This window comes from Limulus polyphemus, unplaced genomic scaffold (assembly GCF_000517525.1).
Source record: "Limulus polyphemus unplaced genomic scaffold, Limulus_polyphemus-2.1.2 Scaffold4027, whole genome shotgun sequence".
Lineage (NCBI taxonomy): Eukaryota > Metazoa > Arthropoda > Merostomata > Xiphosura > Limulidae > Limulus > Limulus polyphemus.
In genome coordinates this window covers 52,474-66,231 of record NW_013669637.1, presented here as the reverse complement: position 1 = coordinate 66,231, position 13,758 = coordinate 52,474, and the positions used below count along the sequence as shown (strand labels likewise).

The 13,758-nt window shown below is 35.7% G+C and overlaps 1 protein-coding gene across 2 annotated transcripts in view; it reads right to left on the bottom strand.

The window, feature by feature from the left end:
• Positions 1-8,832: 8,832 nt before the first annotated feature.
• The window catches only part of LOC106470474 (reversion-inducing cysteine-rich protein with Kazal motifs-like), a 53,675-nt gene continuing 48,749 nt past the window's right edge, over positions 8,833-13,758 (bottom strand). For both annotated transcript variants that reach the window (XM_022399084.1, XM_022399085.1), the window contains 2 exons: positions 12,360-12,464; positions 8,833-11,007 (listed from right to left, as the gene is read on the bottom strand). In XM_022399084.1, coding sequence (XP_022254792.1) covers positions 10,550-11,007; positions 12,360-12,464 — 563 coding nt within the window. In that variant the 3' untranslated portion in view covers positions 8,833-10,549. The remainder of the gene's footprint in view (positions 11,008-12,359; positions 12,465-13,758) is intronic.

Below are 13,758 nucleotides of genomic sequence, written 5' to 3'. Positions count from 1 at the left end.
GGAATGGAAATCCCTCTTTCATATAAAAACATACATATTTATCTATATATGTACAGTTTAACAGGTTCACTGGGCTTTTTTTTTTGTCAGCACGTTGCATAAACACGATATTTATCATTCACAAAAGAACTGTATAACTTTACAGGTTTATCCACGGTTCTGGTTTATATTACTGAGAAATAAAGTTTCGTTATCAACTCTCTGTATTTCGGCGGTTTTCCAGGGTATATTTGGTGTTTCTACTATTTGTTTAGTTTCGTGTGTGTTTAATTCCCTCGTTGACCGTCTATCTGACTATCTGTTGACATATTATTTATCTGCTAGTCTGACAACGCTAAATTTATCCTACCTGTTTTTCCTGACGATCTGTCTGTCTGTATGCGTCTTTTTTACCTGCTCGTCTTACAGTCGTTAGATTTAATTTTTCATCTGTTTCTTCCTTTGCTGGTCCGTCACTATGAATATCGTTCTGTTTATCTATCTATATCGTTATCTTTCTGTGTGCCTATCTATCTATACTTTTATAGTATGTGTAGCAGCTGGGCTATACTTTCATAGTACGTGTAGCAGCTGAGCTATAATTTTATAGTGCGTGTAGCAGCTGAGCTATAATTTCACAGTACGTGTAGCAGCTAGGCGATAATTGTATAGTATGTGTAGCAGCTTGGCTATAATTTCATCGTACATGTAGCAGCTTGGCTATAATTTCATCGTACATGTAGCAGCTTGGCTATACTTTCATCTTAAGTGTAGCAGCTAGGCTATACTTTCATAGTACGTGTAGCAAATGGGCTATAATTGTATAGCATGTGTAACAGCTAGGCTATACTTTCATCGTACGTGCAGCAGCTGGGCTATACTTTCACAGTACGTGTAGCAGCTAGGCTATAGTTGTATAGCATATGTAACAACTAGGCTATACTTTCATCGTACGTGTAGCAAATAGGCTATAATTGTATAGCATGTGTAACAGCTAGGTTATACTTTCATAGTAAGTGTAGCAGCTAGGCTATAATCGTATAGTACGTGTAACAGCTGCGTTATAATTTTATAATAAGTTTACAGAGAGAAGAGTTTACGATGCCAGTTACTTTGCAACAAGCATTATGGATTGTTGACACAATACTTACTAGCTGACGTACTTGTTCAACGTACGGGCAAGATATATCGCACCCGGAGTGATATAGGATACATATCCAAACGCCAATACTTCTAACTCACTCCCAGGAGGTTCTAAAGATACATGTCAAGTTTGGTGACAATCGGTATAGCGATTCATCATTTATATATTTTTTTAAATAACGGTTTCAATAATGCACTTATTAAACAAACATACAAAAAAAGAACGATTAAAATCATATGTCGTTTTATCGGCGACAGAGATTAATAAGTTTATAAAGGATGTATTTCGAGCTTCTTCTTCTTCTTGATTGACATACGAACTATTTTGTTGTGATTTGGATGTTGAAATTTTGTTCAATTTACAAATCTGAAAGAAAACTAGCTGACCCGCCAACCAGTCTACCATCCCCTTTCAGCACCAAGATATTATAGATTTACTATTTCTTTGCAGTCTCGTCTTTACTCCACACTTAGCGGAACTGCAAATCCAAATCGAATTATTCTGACGCCGAGTTGGCGGCAAGCGGTTCGAGTCATCTAATACTCTCGTACTCATACTCGTGTTCTTTGGCCTGCGATGAATCTTCCAGTTGATCAATGATTCTTGAGATTAGATCGCTAAACTTCAAATATAACACTTTAATATTTAAACAGTAGGAGTTTAATCTTCCGTGTGTGTGTGTGTCTCTTACATCATTAGGAGTGAGCTTAGGTTTAAGTTGCTTCACGTGTATAAATAAATATATATATATTGTCTTTATATCGGTTTAGTCACACTTAATAAAATTTGAAAGTTCCTAATAAAGTTGATTAAAAGCCAGTTGTTTTTATCTCCCGTGACGTATTAATACTAGAAATAAACGACCTTATAACACCAGAATGTTGTTTTGATTTAATTAAACCTTCAACGTTTCGCTTTACATCTTCTTCAGAAGCGTTCACTAAAACACAAACCGAAAATGACAGCTTCAAATGGTTTAAATTTAAATTTAACTTTATTTAAACCATTTGAAGCTTTGTAGTGTCAGTTACGGTTTGTGTTTTAGTGCACGCTTCTGAAGAAGGTTAAATAAAAGCAACATTTTGGTGTTATAAGGTCGTTTATTTCTAGTATTAATATAATGCTTCTTCATGTTACATGGTAACACTTTCCTCATGTTTTGCAGGTTCCTAGGTAGTTCAATTGTTCATCATATGAGTGTAACCCTAATAATCACCAGCTTTAATTAAGTAAAATAATTTAGGAATAGTCAGGAATGAACGTCTTCTTACATGCCAAACACTAACGTTTGTTGTTATTGGAAATCCGAACTGAGCATAGGTGTATCTTGTCTTTTTTACTTATCCTTCATTATGGTTTTGGTATTGTTACGTCTCCGTTTGTTAATTAACTTTCCGTAACTTCGTTCCGATGAAACTTTAGCGACACAAGTCCTTACTTAATAAAACTGGTTTATTCTTTCTGAATATAACTTTACCGATACACTTATTTTCAACAGTCGCTCTTTACAAACGTTTTAACAACGAACGTGAACTTCAACAATACTTCCTGACTACAGTTCAATTACTCACTACCTACACACATTATTCCGTCACGTTGTGACCATCCTATATATATATACCAGACAAACATATATCTAGTAAATGCTAGGGCATTTACCAAGATACAGGATAGTTCTAGAAACGTGGCGTGACACTAGTCATGTGACCTCGCTGACGCAACAGTATTTTCAAACTGAGGGTGTGAAACATTAGATAAAATGCCAGGTCTGAGGTTCGTACAGCTCAGTTTTAGCCAATCAGCATCACCCATCGCCACGAGGGCTTTGTTTGGTACCTGGAACCGAATAATATGATTGACTTTCACTTTTATAACTCGCCAACAATTGAAAATGTAGGGCGTGTTCGCCGGTTCGGCTACATTTATGGCTCGAACCCTGTATTTCAATCCATAACCCGACACACTAGCCTGACCCCTCTAACCTTATGAAACTTCGAGTTCTGGCTGCTTATTCTGTGTGTGATACCTTTATGTCAAACTAATAAAATCTGTGATGTAATAATAACGAAGGGCAGCGCGTGTAAGAGGCATGGGGATTCTTAACCTCCCCAAATAAACCGTCCCTCACGAGGCATTATTTTCAACAACTCAAAATTATTATTCAGTATTTGTGGAGAAACAGATAGATCGAAAAAGGGTGTGTGTGACTCACTGAGGAGTCCTTATTCATTTAGGAGCACGAATTGATTCTTCACAATTGTACAACCCCCACACGTGACAGATTAACCTACCTAAACAAAATACTCAGTCGCCACCCAACTCTAGTTATAATTTGTATTTCTGATAAAATATATTTTTTTTTCCAGTTTCTCGTGGTTTTGTACTACTAACATTTATGATGATCTCAACATGCTGTTGGTTGGCACGAGGCCGCTATTTACCAACGAGATCTGACGAAACACGAAAAGAACAAATTAAGGACATTCTCCGAGCGGTGAGTTTTAATATCACATATATTTATTTTATTTTCCAACCATTCAGAAAATTATAATATTTATGTATATAGAATTAAAACCTGTGTAATTAACTTGTTAGTAATATAAAAATGGTATATATGTATATATATATATATATATATATACTGTCTATTTTTTCTGCCTGTCTATCTATCTATCATTTAGGTATAAAGTGGTAAGTTTGAAAGTCCTATAACGCTAAAATTCGAGGTTCTATCTCTGTGTTTGGCATCGCCCAGGTACCTCACTGTAAAGCTTAGAAATAATATATATATAAAGATCTAATTTGCCTTCAGTTGAAACTAGCAAATCAAAATATGGATTTCATTTTACTTGACTTTCGAAAAACATATTTATCGTGAGACAAAAGAGATACATATTAACTTCTTATTATTATTTTTTGTTACTGTATAACATTAAGTTACCGTCAACAGATCCGAATTACGGTGTAGTTCAACAGCTGGTCATCACCACCCACCGCCAACTCTTGGACTACTCTTTTACCAACGAATAGTGGGATTGACCGTCACATTATAACGCCCCCACGGCTGAAAGGGCGAGCATGTTTGGTGGGACGGAAATTCGAACCCGTGACCCTCAGATTGCGAGTCGAGCTCCCTAACCACCTGGCCATGCAGGGGCCCTAACCACCTGGCCATGCCGGGCCGCTGGAAAGTAGAAATATTTCCACAAACCCTCATTAATTTATTTATTTGGCATTAGAATTTTAGCCATCAAAACAAGCTGTTCTAAAATATATATATATATTTTCCAACTTAAAGATGATTGAAAAAATCATATATAATTTGAGCCCCTTTGACATCTTGGGCTCATAGGAAACTGCCCATTCTAGCCCTGGGTTTATTCAACCCAGGTCATTATGCGAGTGAGAAAAACGTTAATTAAATACACGGATTTCAATAACTTGAAAACAAAAACATGTTTGTTTGTTTTTTGTTTGCTTTTATTTGCAATAAGCAAGTAACGAAATATAGTGCACATGTCCATCGTCTTAACCCTAATAAATAAACTTAGTATTCAGAAAATTCTATAATTTCGAAGTCTACGTTCAAGGGAGGTTCAGTTCAATCTACACTTTGATCAACGTGTATTATGGGGTTACACTAGCTTCGGAAAATTCCACTCCTCATCCGTAAAACCCAGAACACAAGTTAACCAAAGAAAGATAAGCTGGACCTATGTCATAGTGAAAAGTATCAAACATACTGTTGGTGTTAACGTGCTTTGTATTCACTATGATGATAACCTACACACCCTAAGGTCTTATTTATGCGTTACTTTTTTTTTTTACTTGGCAACGTTTGACCTACTTTACATTCTGCAGCAAAAATAATATTAAGATCAATTATAGCAAATGTTTACGAAAATATTAATCGTTAAGATGGGGGATAAAGAATATTGATTCAAGACGTTTTAATCCCCCCCCTTTCTCTTAGAAGAAGAAGAAATCTGTCTGGACTATAAGATGCCCTTCATTGGATTTATTTTCTCGATTTTTACCTTATCGATGTTAGCAAAAAAATATAGTTTGAAATATATATACTGAACTGGAATATAATGGAAGCTATGTCAATAAAAAGCTACATTATAACGCAGAGCCTGGTGATTAGCCCCCCCCCCCCCCCAGTGGCACAGCGGTATGTCTGCGGACTTACAACGCTAGAAACCAGGTTTTGATACCCGTGGTGGGCAGAGCACAGATAGCCCATTGTGTAGCTTTGTGCTTAACTTCAAAACAACAACAACTGGTGATTAGAGCGCTCGACTAATAAACCGCGTGATCAAAACTCGTCGTCAAACACAGTTGCCCTTTCAGTCATGAAGGCGTTATAATGTTACGGTCAGTCATACTATTCGTTGGTAGCCCAAATTTTAGCAATGGACGATGTTGACTAGCTGCCTTCCTTCTGTCATTTCAGAATTAGATATGGCTAGCGCAGATAACCCGTGAGTATCTTCGTTTCGCGACTGTAGTTAGGGCACGAAATAAAGTCTCTATTTTTGACATCCGCGCTGATTAGTACAAACTGATATTCGGAAGACTAGCACGGTTCTCGTAGCATGTCGTGAATGTCACGTTAATGTTTAATATCTGGACGATATCATGGTAATCAAGAACATATTTCGAAATAGTCTGAATGTTTTCGTTTTGTTTTTCCAAGTGAAAAATTCCGTCAGCTCTGACCAAGTGAAGAGTTCCGTCAGTTCTGATCAAGTAAAAAAATTCCGTCAGTTCACTCCAAATGAAAAAGCACCTTTAACTGTCACCAAATGTTGTTCGACGAACGGGTCTCATGCTATATATTCACTACGAAAATTTAAAAATGATATAACATAAAAAATATTAGCCAGTGCTTTTTAGTTTTCTATAAATTCAATAATAGTTAGTAGGAAACACCAGGTGGCGTCACGATGTTTACTGTGTAGCGAAAAGTTTTTAAAACAAATCGTTATTGTGGATTTTTTTATTATTTTATTTTCTAAATATATATGGTTAATAGTAAACACTAGGTGGAGTCACAAAGTTTTTAAAACAAATCGTTATTGTGGATTTTTTTATTTTTTTAACAAATGGTTAGTAGTAAACACTAGATGGCGTCACGGTGCTTATTGTGTAGCGAGAAGTTTTGAAAACACATTTGGCTACTTTAAGGTGGATGTTCTTCTAATTCGGTCATAAACTGCTAATTTTTGATATTTTGTAAAAAAAAAAAAAACACCAAAACAAAAAACAGTTTTACTTTATATATAAAACACCACAAAAAAAAAGCAATAAATGTGTACCTTTTCGTTATTTTTCTTGAGTTACACCTAACCATAATTTACTTATTGTTTGAGAATGTTATAAGAAAGAAATGAAGTGACCAGTGTTTTTCGTCTTACAGCTATTAGAACTTAGTCACGATGACGGACAGGAATCCGACTGGCAAAAGTCGTGGTATAACTACAGGCTTCCTCTATCGACCTTAAAACGTTCTATATCTGACAACTTCAGCCGAAAATGATTTCGCCATCTGTGAACGAGAGAGAGATTAAAATAAGAATGTATGCAGTTTTATGATTATATTTTATTTGCTATTTTGTAGCTGTATGTAGTTGACAACCTCAAGCCAGTCTGTTATACTTCTACTACTGGTTGAAGAACTATAATTTACGTAGTGATAGTTAATAATTTAAAATAAATGGTAAATATAAATCAAGATAACCCAATTATTATGAACCATATAAAAACGCTTTATTGGCCGAAAAATTGGTGACTATTTATAACCATCAACTTCAATAACCCGTATAATATCAGTAGCATTTTGGTCGTTTTCAATGCCACTTGATATTAGTAAATTTAGACGGCAACTTTTTGGTTGTTGTTGTTGTTTTTTAAAACAATAACAATAATAACGATAGTCAAATTCATATAAAAAATTATAACTAGTGTTACAACAACATACATCGATGACAATCGAACCAATCAAACATTTAATCTCCGTTATGTACTTGCGTAACAAATCTATAAACTCATGTAATTAATACACGCAAAGAGACATAAAAAAGGCAGAAACGTTTTTGTGAATGTATATTCAGTTTTTGTGTGAATAAAGAATGTTTATCTGAAAAAATATTGAGTCAGTAAGTGGACAAAAACAATTTCCGTTTACATATGTTACTATTTATAAAAAAAGGGACAGAACTAACTCCTCACTTTTTGATTATTCCAATAAACTGGTGAGCTTAAAAATCTTTAAAAAGCTATCTTTGGTTTTAGATATATAAAAATACAATTTCATGGCTAAGCTCACAAGGTTGAAATAAAATCTTTCTATAACAAATTTATATAAGTTTCCATAAAAAGTTTCTTTACAGCAGCATTTTTATAAGGTTGTAAAAAACCTAACGTGACCGAGTTTTAACTGACATTTAAATACTTTATCAATGGGTTAACCCTTTCACTGTCTTGGGCACATGTATGCCTCCTTCTGTGACACTTCTACAGTATCCTGGGCACATATATGTCTCCCCTTCACTGTCATGGGCACATGTGTCCCCCTTTAGACACTGCTTCACTGTCATTGGCACATGTGTCCCCCCTTTATGACACTGCTTCACTGTCATTGGCACATATATGTCTCCCCCTCTAGGACACTGCTTAACTTTCATGGGCACAGATATCTCCCCCCTCTATGACACTACTTAACTTTCATGGGCACAGATATCTCCCCCTCTATGACACTGCTTAACTTTCATGGGCACAGATATCTCCCCTCTATGACACTGCTTAATTTTCATGGGCACAGATGTCTCCCCCTCTATGACACTGCTTAAATTTCATGGGCACTGCCATTACAGTTTGCAATTTTGTAGAAGAAATTGTCACCTTTCAAATTTCCAAAAGTTTACCAGTTTCAAGAATAGTTAATGAAATATTAAAACATATTTCCCTTTTTACTTCTTGTCATGTATCTAAACCAGACACTGTTTATCTACAAGCGTAGATATGAAAAGAGTTAAAGACACATTTACAATAGTTGTGACTTTCCTTAACATTTCATCTTGGCTGCAAAACTAACAATGCTAATGCAAAGTATGTTAAATATTTTCATTAATTAGGTTAGGCTTCATGAAGTAAAAACAACAAGTAAATTATACTCTTTTTTTTTTACAAAACTTCAATCGTTATACTTTATATAAACCACTCACAGTCACAATCAAACATATTTTGTGAAAGTTTGGTATAATTAAAAAATAAATGTATTTCAGTAAATTATTAAATATTCAGTGTTAACGGTAGGTGGCTCTCGTATCTTCTAAAAAATTTAAACCATGAAAGAGGCTTTAGAGATAACATTTTTTTTTTAGAAATAAGCATTTATTTAATTAAGAAATATTCAAAAATTCAGTACTAAAGAAACCAAATGCTGAGTATTCAACTGGGAACTATTCAGTAACGAAAACACTATAGAATCAAATAAATATGACACTAGAGGGCACTCAGTAGAGCGCATACTTCCGTCACGCAGCGTTGATCATATTCGGCTCTCAAAAAAATACGAAAATGTGTCCGTATTTCTGTCGTTATCAACGGACACGGACCAATTTTGGCAGGACAACAAGGAATAATATTTTATATAAGTCCACCACGTTTAATCAAAATCCAATCATTTTGACTGACTTATAGAGCAAAAATATTGTGAAAAATCGGTCCCCCATGTTAACAGATAGGGATTTTGTTTCGGATTTTCGTGACCTTGACCCTCGAAAAGCTAGTCACTTCTAAATTTGGTCGTAGTCCAAGTGTATACCAGCTTTAGTCCAAATCCATTCGGCCGTTTTCGAGAAATCTTGCTGGCAAACATACACACATACACAGGAGTGAAAACATAACCTTCGTCCACCTTCGGGGGTGGCGGAGGTAATAATTGGGGTTATACGCAAGGGCAGAAAATAATTACTTGTCAAACACGATCCTAGAGGGCTTTTGATTGGTGGTTTTTTAAACAGTTTTTTTTCTTTACTGACGATAGCACTGTATCGCTCAAAAAAGGCTCACTAATGAAGAACACTGGTTTTTATACCGTAGAAACTTACAATTCACAAATACAACAAAACAGATAACTCGGGACCGAACATGTTCGTCCCTTTGGCCGTGGGAGCGTTATTATGTGACGATCAATCACACTTCTTGTTGGTAAAATAGCAGCCCAAGAATTGGCGGTCGGTTGTGTTGACTAGCTGCCTTCCCTCTAACCTATCCTTTCTAATTTAGAGACGGCTAGCACACATAATCCTCGTGTAATTTTGCGCGAAATTCAATAAAACAAGCAAACGGAACTTAAGAGCATATTTAGACAGCGTTGATATACATTAGTTACTTCTGTCTCAAGAAATGTACTGTTTCAATTATATACACAGAAAATTTCGTAATGTTAGGGTTATCGATTAGGGAGATATTTTCGCACGTAAAATGTTTGAATCTGCCTATAGCCCCAAAAAGTTAGCCACTGTCATCCTGGGATTTGAATAAAAACTCCATACCTGTTATATTGTTTTTTAAATAACGTGACATCGCCATGTCACTTGATATGATAATACGTATGGAAGGAACTAACCTTTTTAAGCACTCTTAAGATAGAAGTAATAAAGAAAGTGAACCTCCCCAGTGGCTCGGTGGTAATTCTGAGGGCTTACACCGCTAATAACCGAATTTCGATTCTCGTTGTGTGCACAGCACAGATACTCCATTGTGTAGCTTTGCGCTTAACGACAAAGAAACAAATAAGCGTTCGGGAAGTAAAAGTTATGCTTGTATATCTACTCCTTCGTGGCGATACCGAGCACATTTTAAAATATGTACTTCATACGTGACTCTGCGGTAAACGTGAGGGCTTATAATGCTAAACATTCGGGGGTTCGATCTCTGCAAAGATAGTTCATTGTGCAATTTTGTGTTTCACAAACAAGCAAATTCATACAATTGGCCAATTTAAAATTTTCGTGTTAGAATTTTTAAGACTCGTGTAAAAGCTTCTTCAACAGAAAAGATAAAAACGTGGAAAATGTACCAAAAGGAAAAGGAAGATGAAACTAGCTGTTTCCAGGGTAATCAAAGATAGGAAAGCAAGACTCCAACGTTCACTTTTCGCGGGACTTGTGGAAGAAGTACTTAAGAGTAGAAATAACTATAACACTATTTGAACTAACAACGTCTACATCTTCCAACACATAATTTATGGTCTCACCAACTATAAATATAAGTTACATATTATATACATAGATGTATAGTGTTAGAAATAGTCTCCTTCTTTCTCTTGCAAAATTTTCGTATATATATATAAATGTTAATAGTTGAAGTTTTTATTTTTTTATTTTTGGAGTCAGAAAGTCACTCTTAACTCTGTCAGGTCACTATAAACATGGGCAATAAATGTTGTTGTAAAATCAGCCCACAGAAAAGAGTGACTACTGTGAGCTCGGGAACGTTAACGTGGCTGAATGCCAGAGAGCCAGCTGTAGCTTTCTCCGGTAGGGGGCCCTCGAGAGAAGCAGCAAGAAAGAGAGACAAAGATAAGTCCGTTAAAACGGCAGGACTGCTCATCTCAACCAAAGTCTTCACTTTTTCCGCTTCTCTTACGCAAGCTTCAACTTGTAACGTAGTGGGAGACGTGGTGACTGGGGTTACTATGACAACCACTTCAGATTCCAAGCTGAGAAAGGCAAAGAGATCGCATTCAGTAACTTTCACGTAACTGCGGAGTCTTTCAGCAATTGATTGCACAACAACGGGACTAATTTCTTGCACCGCACTTAAGATTGTGTCTGCCTGATATCCACTGAAAAAGAGTGCTACAACGCCACCTGGAGAAAAAATAATAAAGTATTAGTCAACGAACTACTATCAGTAATCTATTATTAATTAATTTTTTTTTGTCTTACGGTGCCAAAACAGGAACTTTATGTTCAAAATGTACATGATGTATCGTTACATCATAGTCTCATAAAATTTAACACTTAAATCAGGTTTAACTCCAATGCGACTTAACCGCATTCAAGACAATTCTAAAACAATTAAACACATTAAATATCTACATTAAAAATTAAATTACTGATCGCAAGCAGTTGTACAGATTATAAACACTGTTATATTTTGTTAGATTTAATTGCCTTTTCCCTGAATTTTTAGGTCAGACAAAAAGTATTGTTTTTATGTAACACCAGAAACGTTAAATTTTTTATTTTTTGTGATAGTAAGCATGGGTTTTATCACAACTTTGAGGCCTATTGGTTTCTAATGCTTCGCCAGTTTCAACCGTAGATTTTATTACATTTAGTGCACATATGAATGGCGTTTCAAAGAATGTTTTGTACCTCATCGTCCAATGAACAAGTTCTGGTATCTAACGAAAGGCCTTTTGGGCAGTGACTTTTTGGTGATAAAATACATATGTGAAGTGTTATTTTTCACTTCTCTTATTTTGAATCCGAAATGAACAAATAAAATGAATGTGGTAGAAAAAAAATCTGCAATTTACTGAGTTCTTTCACAAATTGAAGACGCCCCCCAGTGGCACAGCGGCATGTCTGCGGACTTACAACGCTAGAAACCGGGTTTCGATACCCGTGGTTGGCAGAGCACAGATAGTCCATTGTGTAGCTTTGTGCATAAATTCAAAACAAACAAACAAATTGAAGGCCTAATAGGTTCTAATGATTTGCCTGCTTTCGGGTTTTTTTTTCAACTGTAACTTTTAAAAGGTTTATATTAACAATAATGACGTAAAAGTGATGGAATGAGATACTCCGAAATACAACAAATCAATATAACCACGTTCCCTTTTCATAGTTACTATAATAACCAGAGTATTGTCGTCAAATAATACATATTATGAAAGATGGATTAAGACCGAGGCGACAAATACGTATCTCAAGACACTCCCTGCCAAATCCCTGTCACGGATTTAGGCCTGGCATGACTTTCAGCCGTGGAGACGTTATAATGTGATGGGCAATCCCACTTTTCATTGATACAAGAGTAGCCAAAGAGACGGCGATGGGTGGTGTTGACTAACTGCCTTCCCTCTAGTCTATCACTTCTAAATTAAGGACGGCTTGTGCAGATAGCCCTCGAGTAGTTTTGCGTGAAATTCAACAAACTCCCTGCTTATAACTTTGATGCTCAATCCTGACAAAAACATTAGACTAACACTTACCACACACGGGACAGCAGCCACCTGGCGGAACAACACCAGTGCAATGAGGTGACGACAATTTTGAACATTGAACACCACTACAACCAAAGCCTCTAGTTTTGTTCCCTGCAAGTCGAAAAAAAGAATGAACGTTATTGTTGACATCTAGAATATTTAATAATTTCAAGTCAGGGTTTTTAAATCCAGTTACTGCGTTAGTACAAAATCGAACAAGTACTAAAGATTTAGTACTATATTATTTGTTTTTCAGTTTGTTATATTTTAGTCACACTGTGAATGACCTTAATTGTGATTACAAAATCTAATTTACAGACTTCGAAACTTCCTCTATTTTTACCTTTATTATAACATTACTTCTATAAACACAGGATTTCTAGAATAATACGAAATAATTCTATTGGCAGGGACAAAATATCTTAAGTCCACTTGTTTTAGGCCTAACGTTAGTTATGCCTTTATTAAGTACGGCCTATCTATCAATATACTACTAAAACTCTGAGATTGTTTGTTTGTGTGCTTGTCTGTAATTAAATACAACAAAAACGGCGCACAATACCGCCATATGTGTAACGAAATGGGAATAGAAAGAGAATAAAACAAGTTTCGTTAAAATCGGGCCACGGGTTTTTCGGGTCACTTTTATGAACATTTCTAGATGAATTTATGTACACTAGATGGCGCCACATATCGGTTTATCTATCTATCTATTCGTTTTCCACCTAATGAATCACTTTAAAATATCTTCTATACAACAATATATGCACAACAGAAATTAAATTATGAGATGAAAATGTGTTATAACGGCGCATAGAAAGAACAACAATAAAATGGACCTCAATATTATTGACTATTTGCAAATAGTGACTATGGAGACGAGATAATAAAATAAAAATCAAGTCATGAACAAAAACAAAATTTTATAAACGAAAACCTCTCGCTGAGCATTGGCTATTATGTTATTTCACTGTCAGTGTTCCCATCTTCATTAGAAGGCGTAAGATGACAAAAATATAGGAAACATTCATACAGTCTTATTCATCTGCTACTCCTGACATTAAATGCCGAGTCCCCCAGTGGCACAGCGGTATGTCTGCGGACTTACAACGCTAGAAACCGGGTTTCGATACCCGTGGTGGGCAAAGCACAGACAGCCCTTGTGTAGCTTTGTGAATAATTAAAAACAAACAATTAAATGCCGAACCCGGAAGAAGTTGTATACGTATATATATATATATATATATATATGTATACAACTTCTTCCGGGTTCGGCATTTAATTGTTTGTTTTTAATTATTCACAAAGCTACACAAGGGCTGTCTGTGCTTTGCCCACCACTGGTATCGAAACCTGGTTTTTAGTGTACAAGCGCTTAAGCTTACCGCTGAGCCGCTAGGGGACA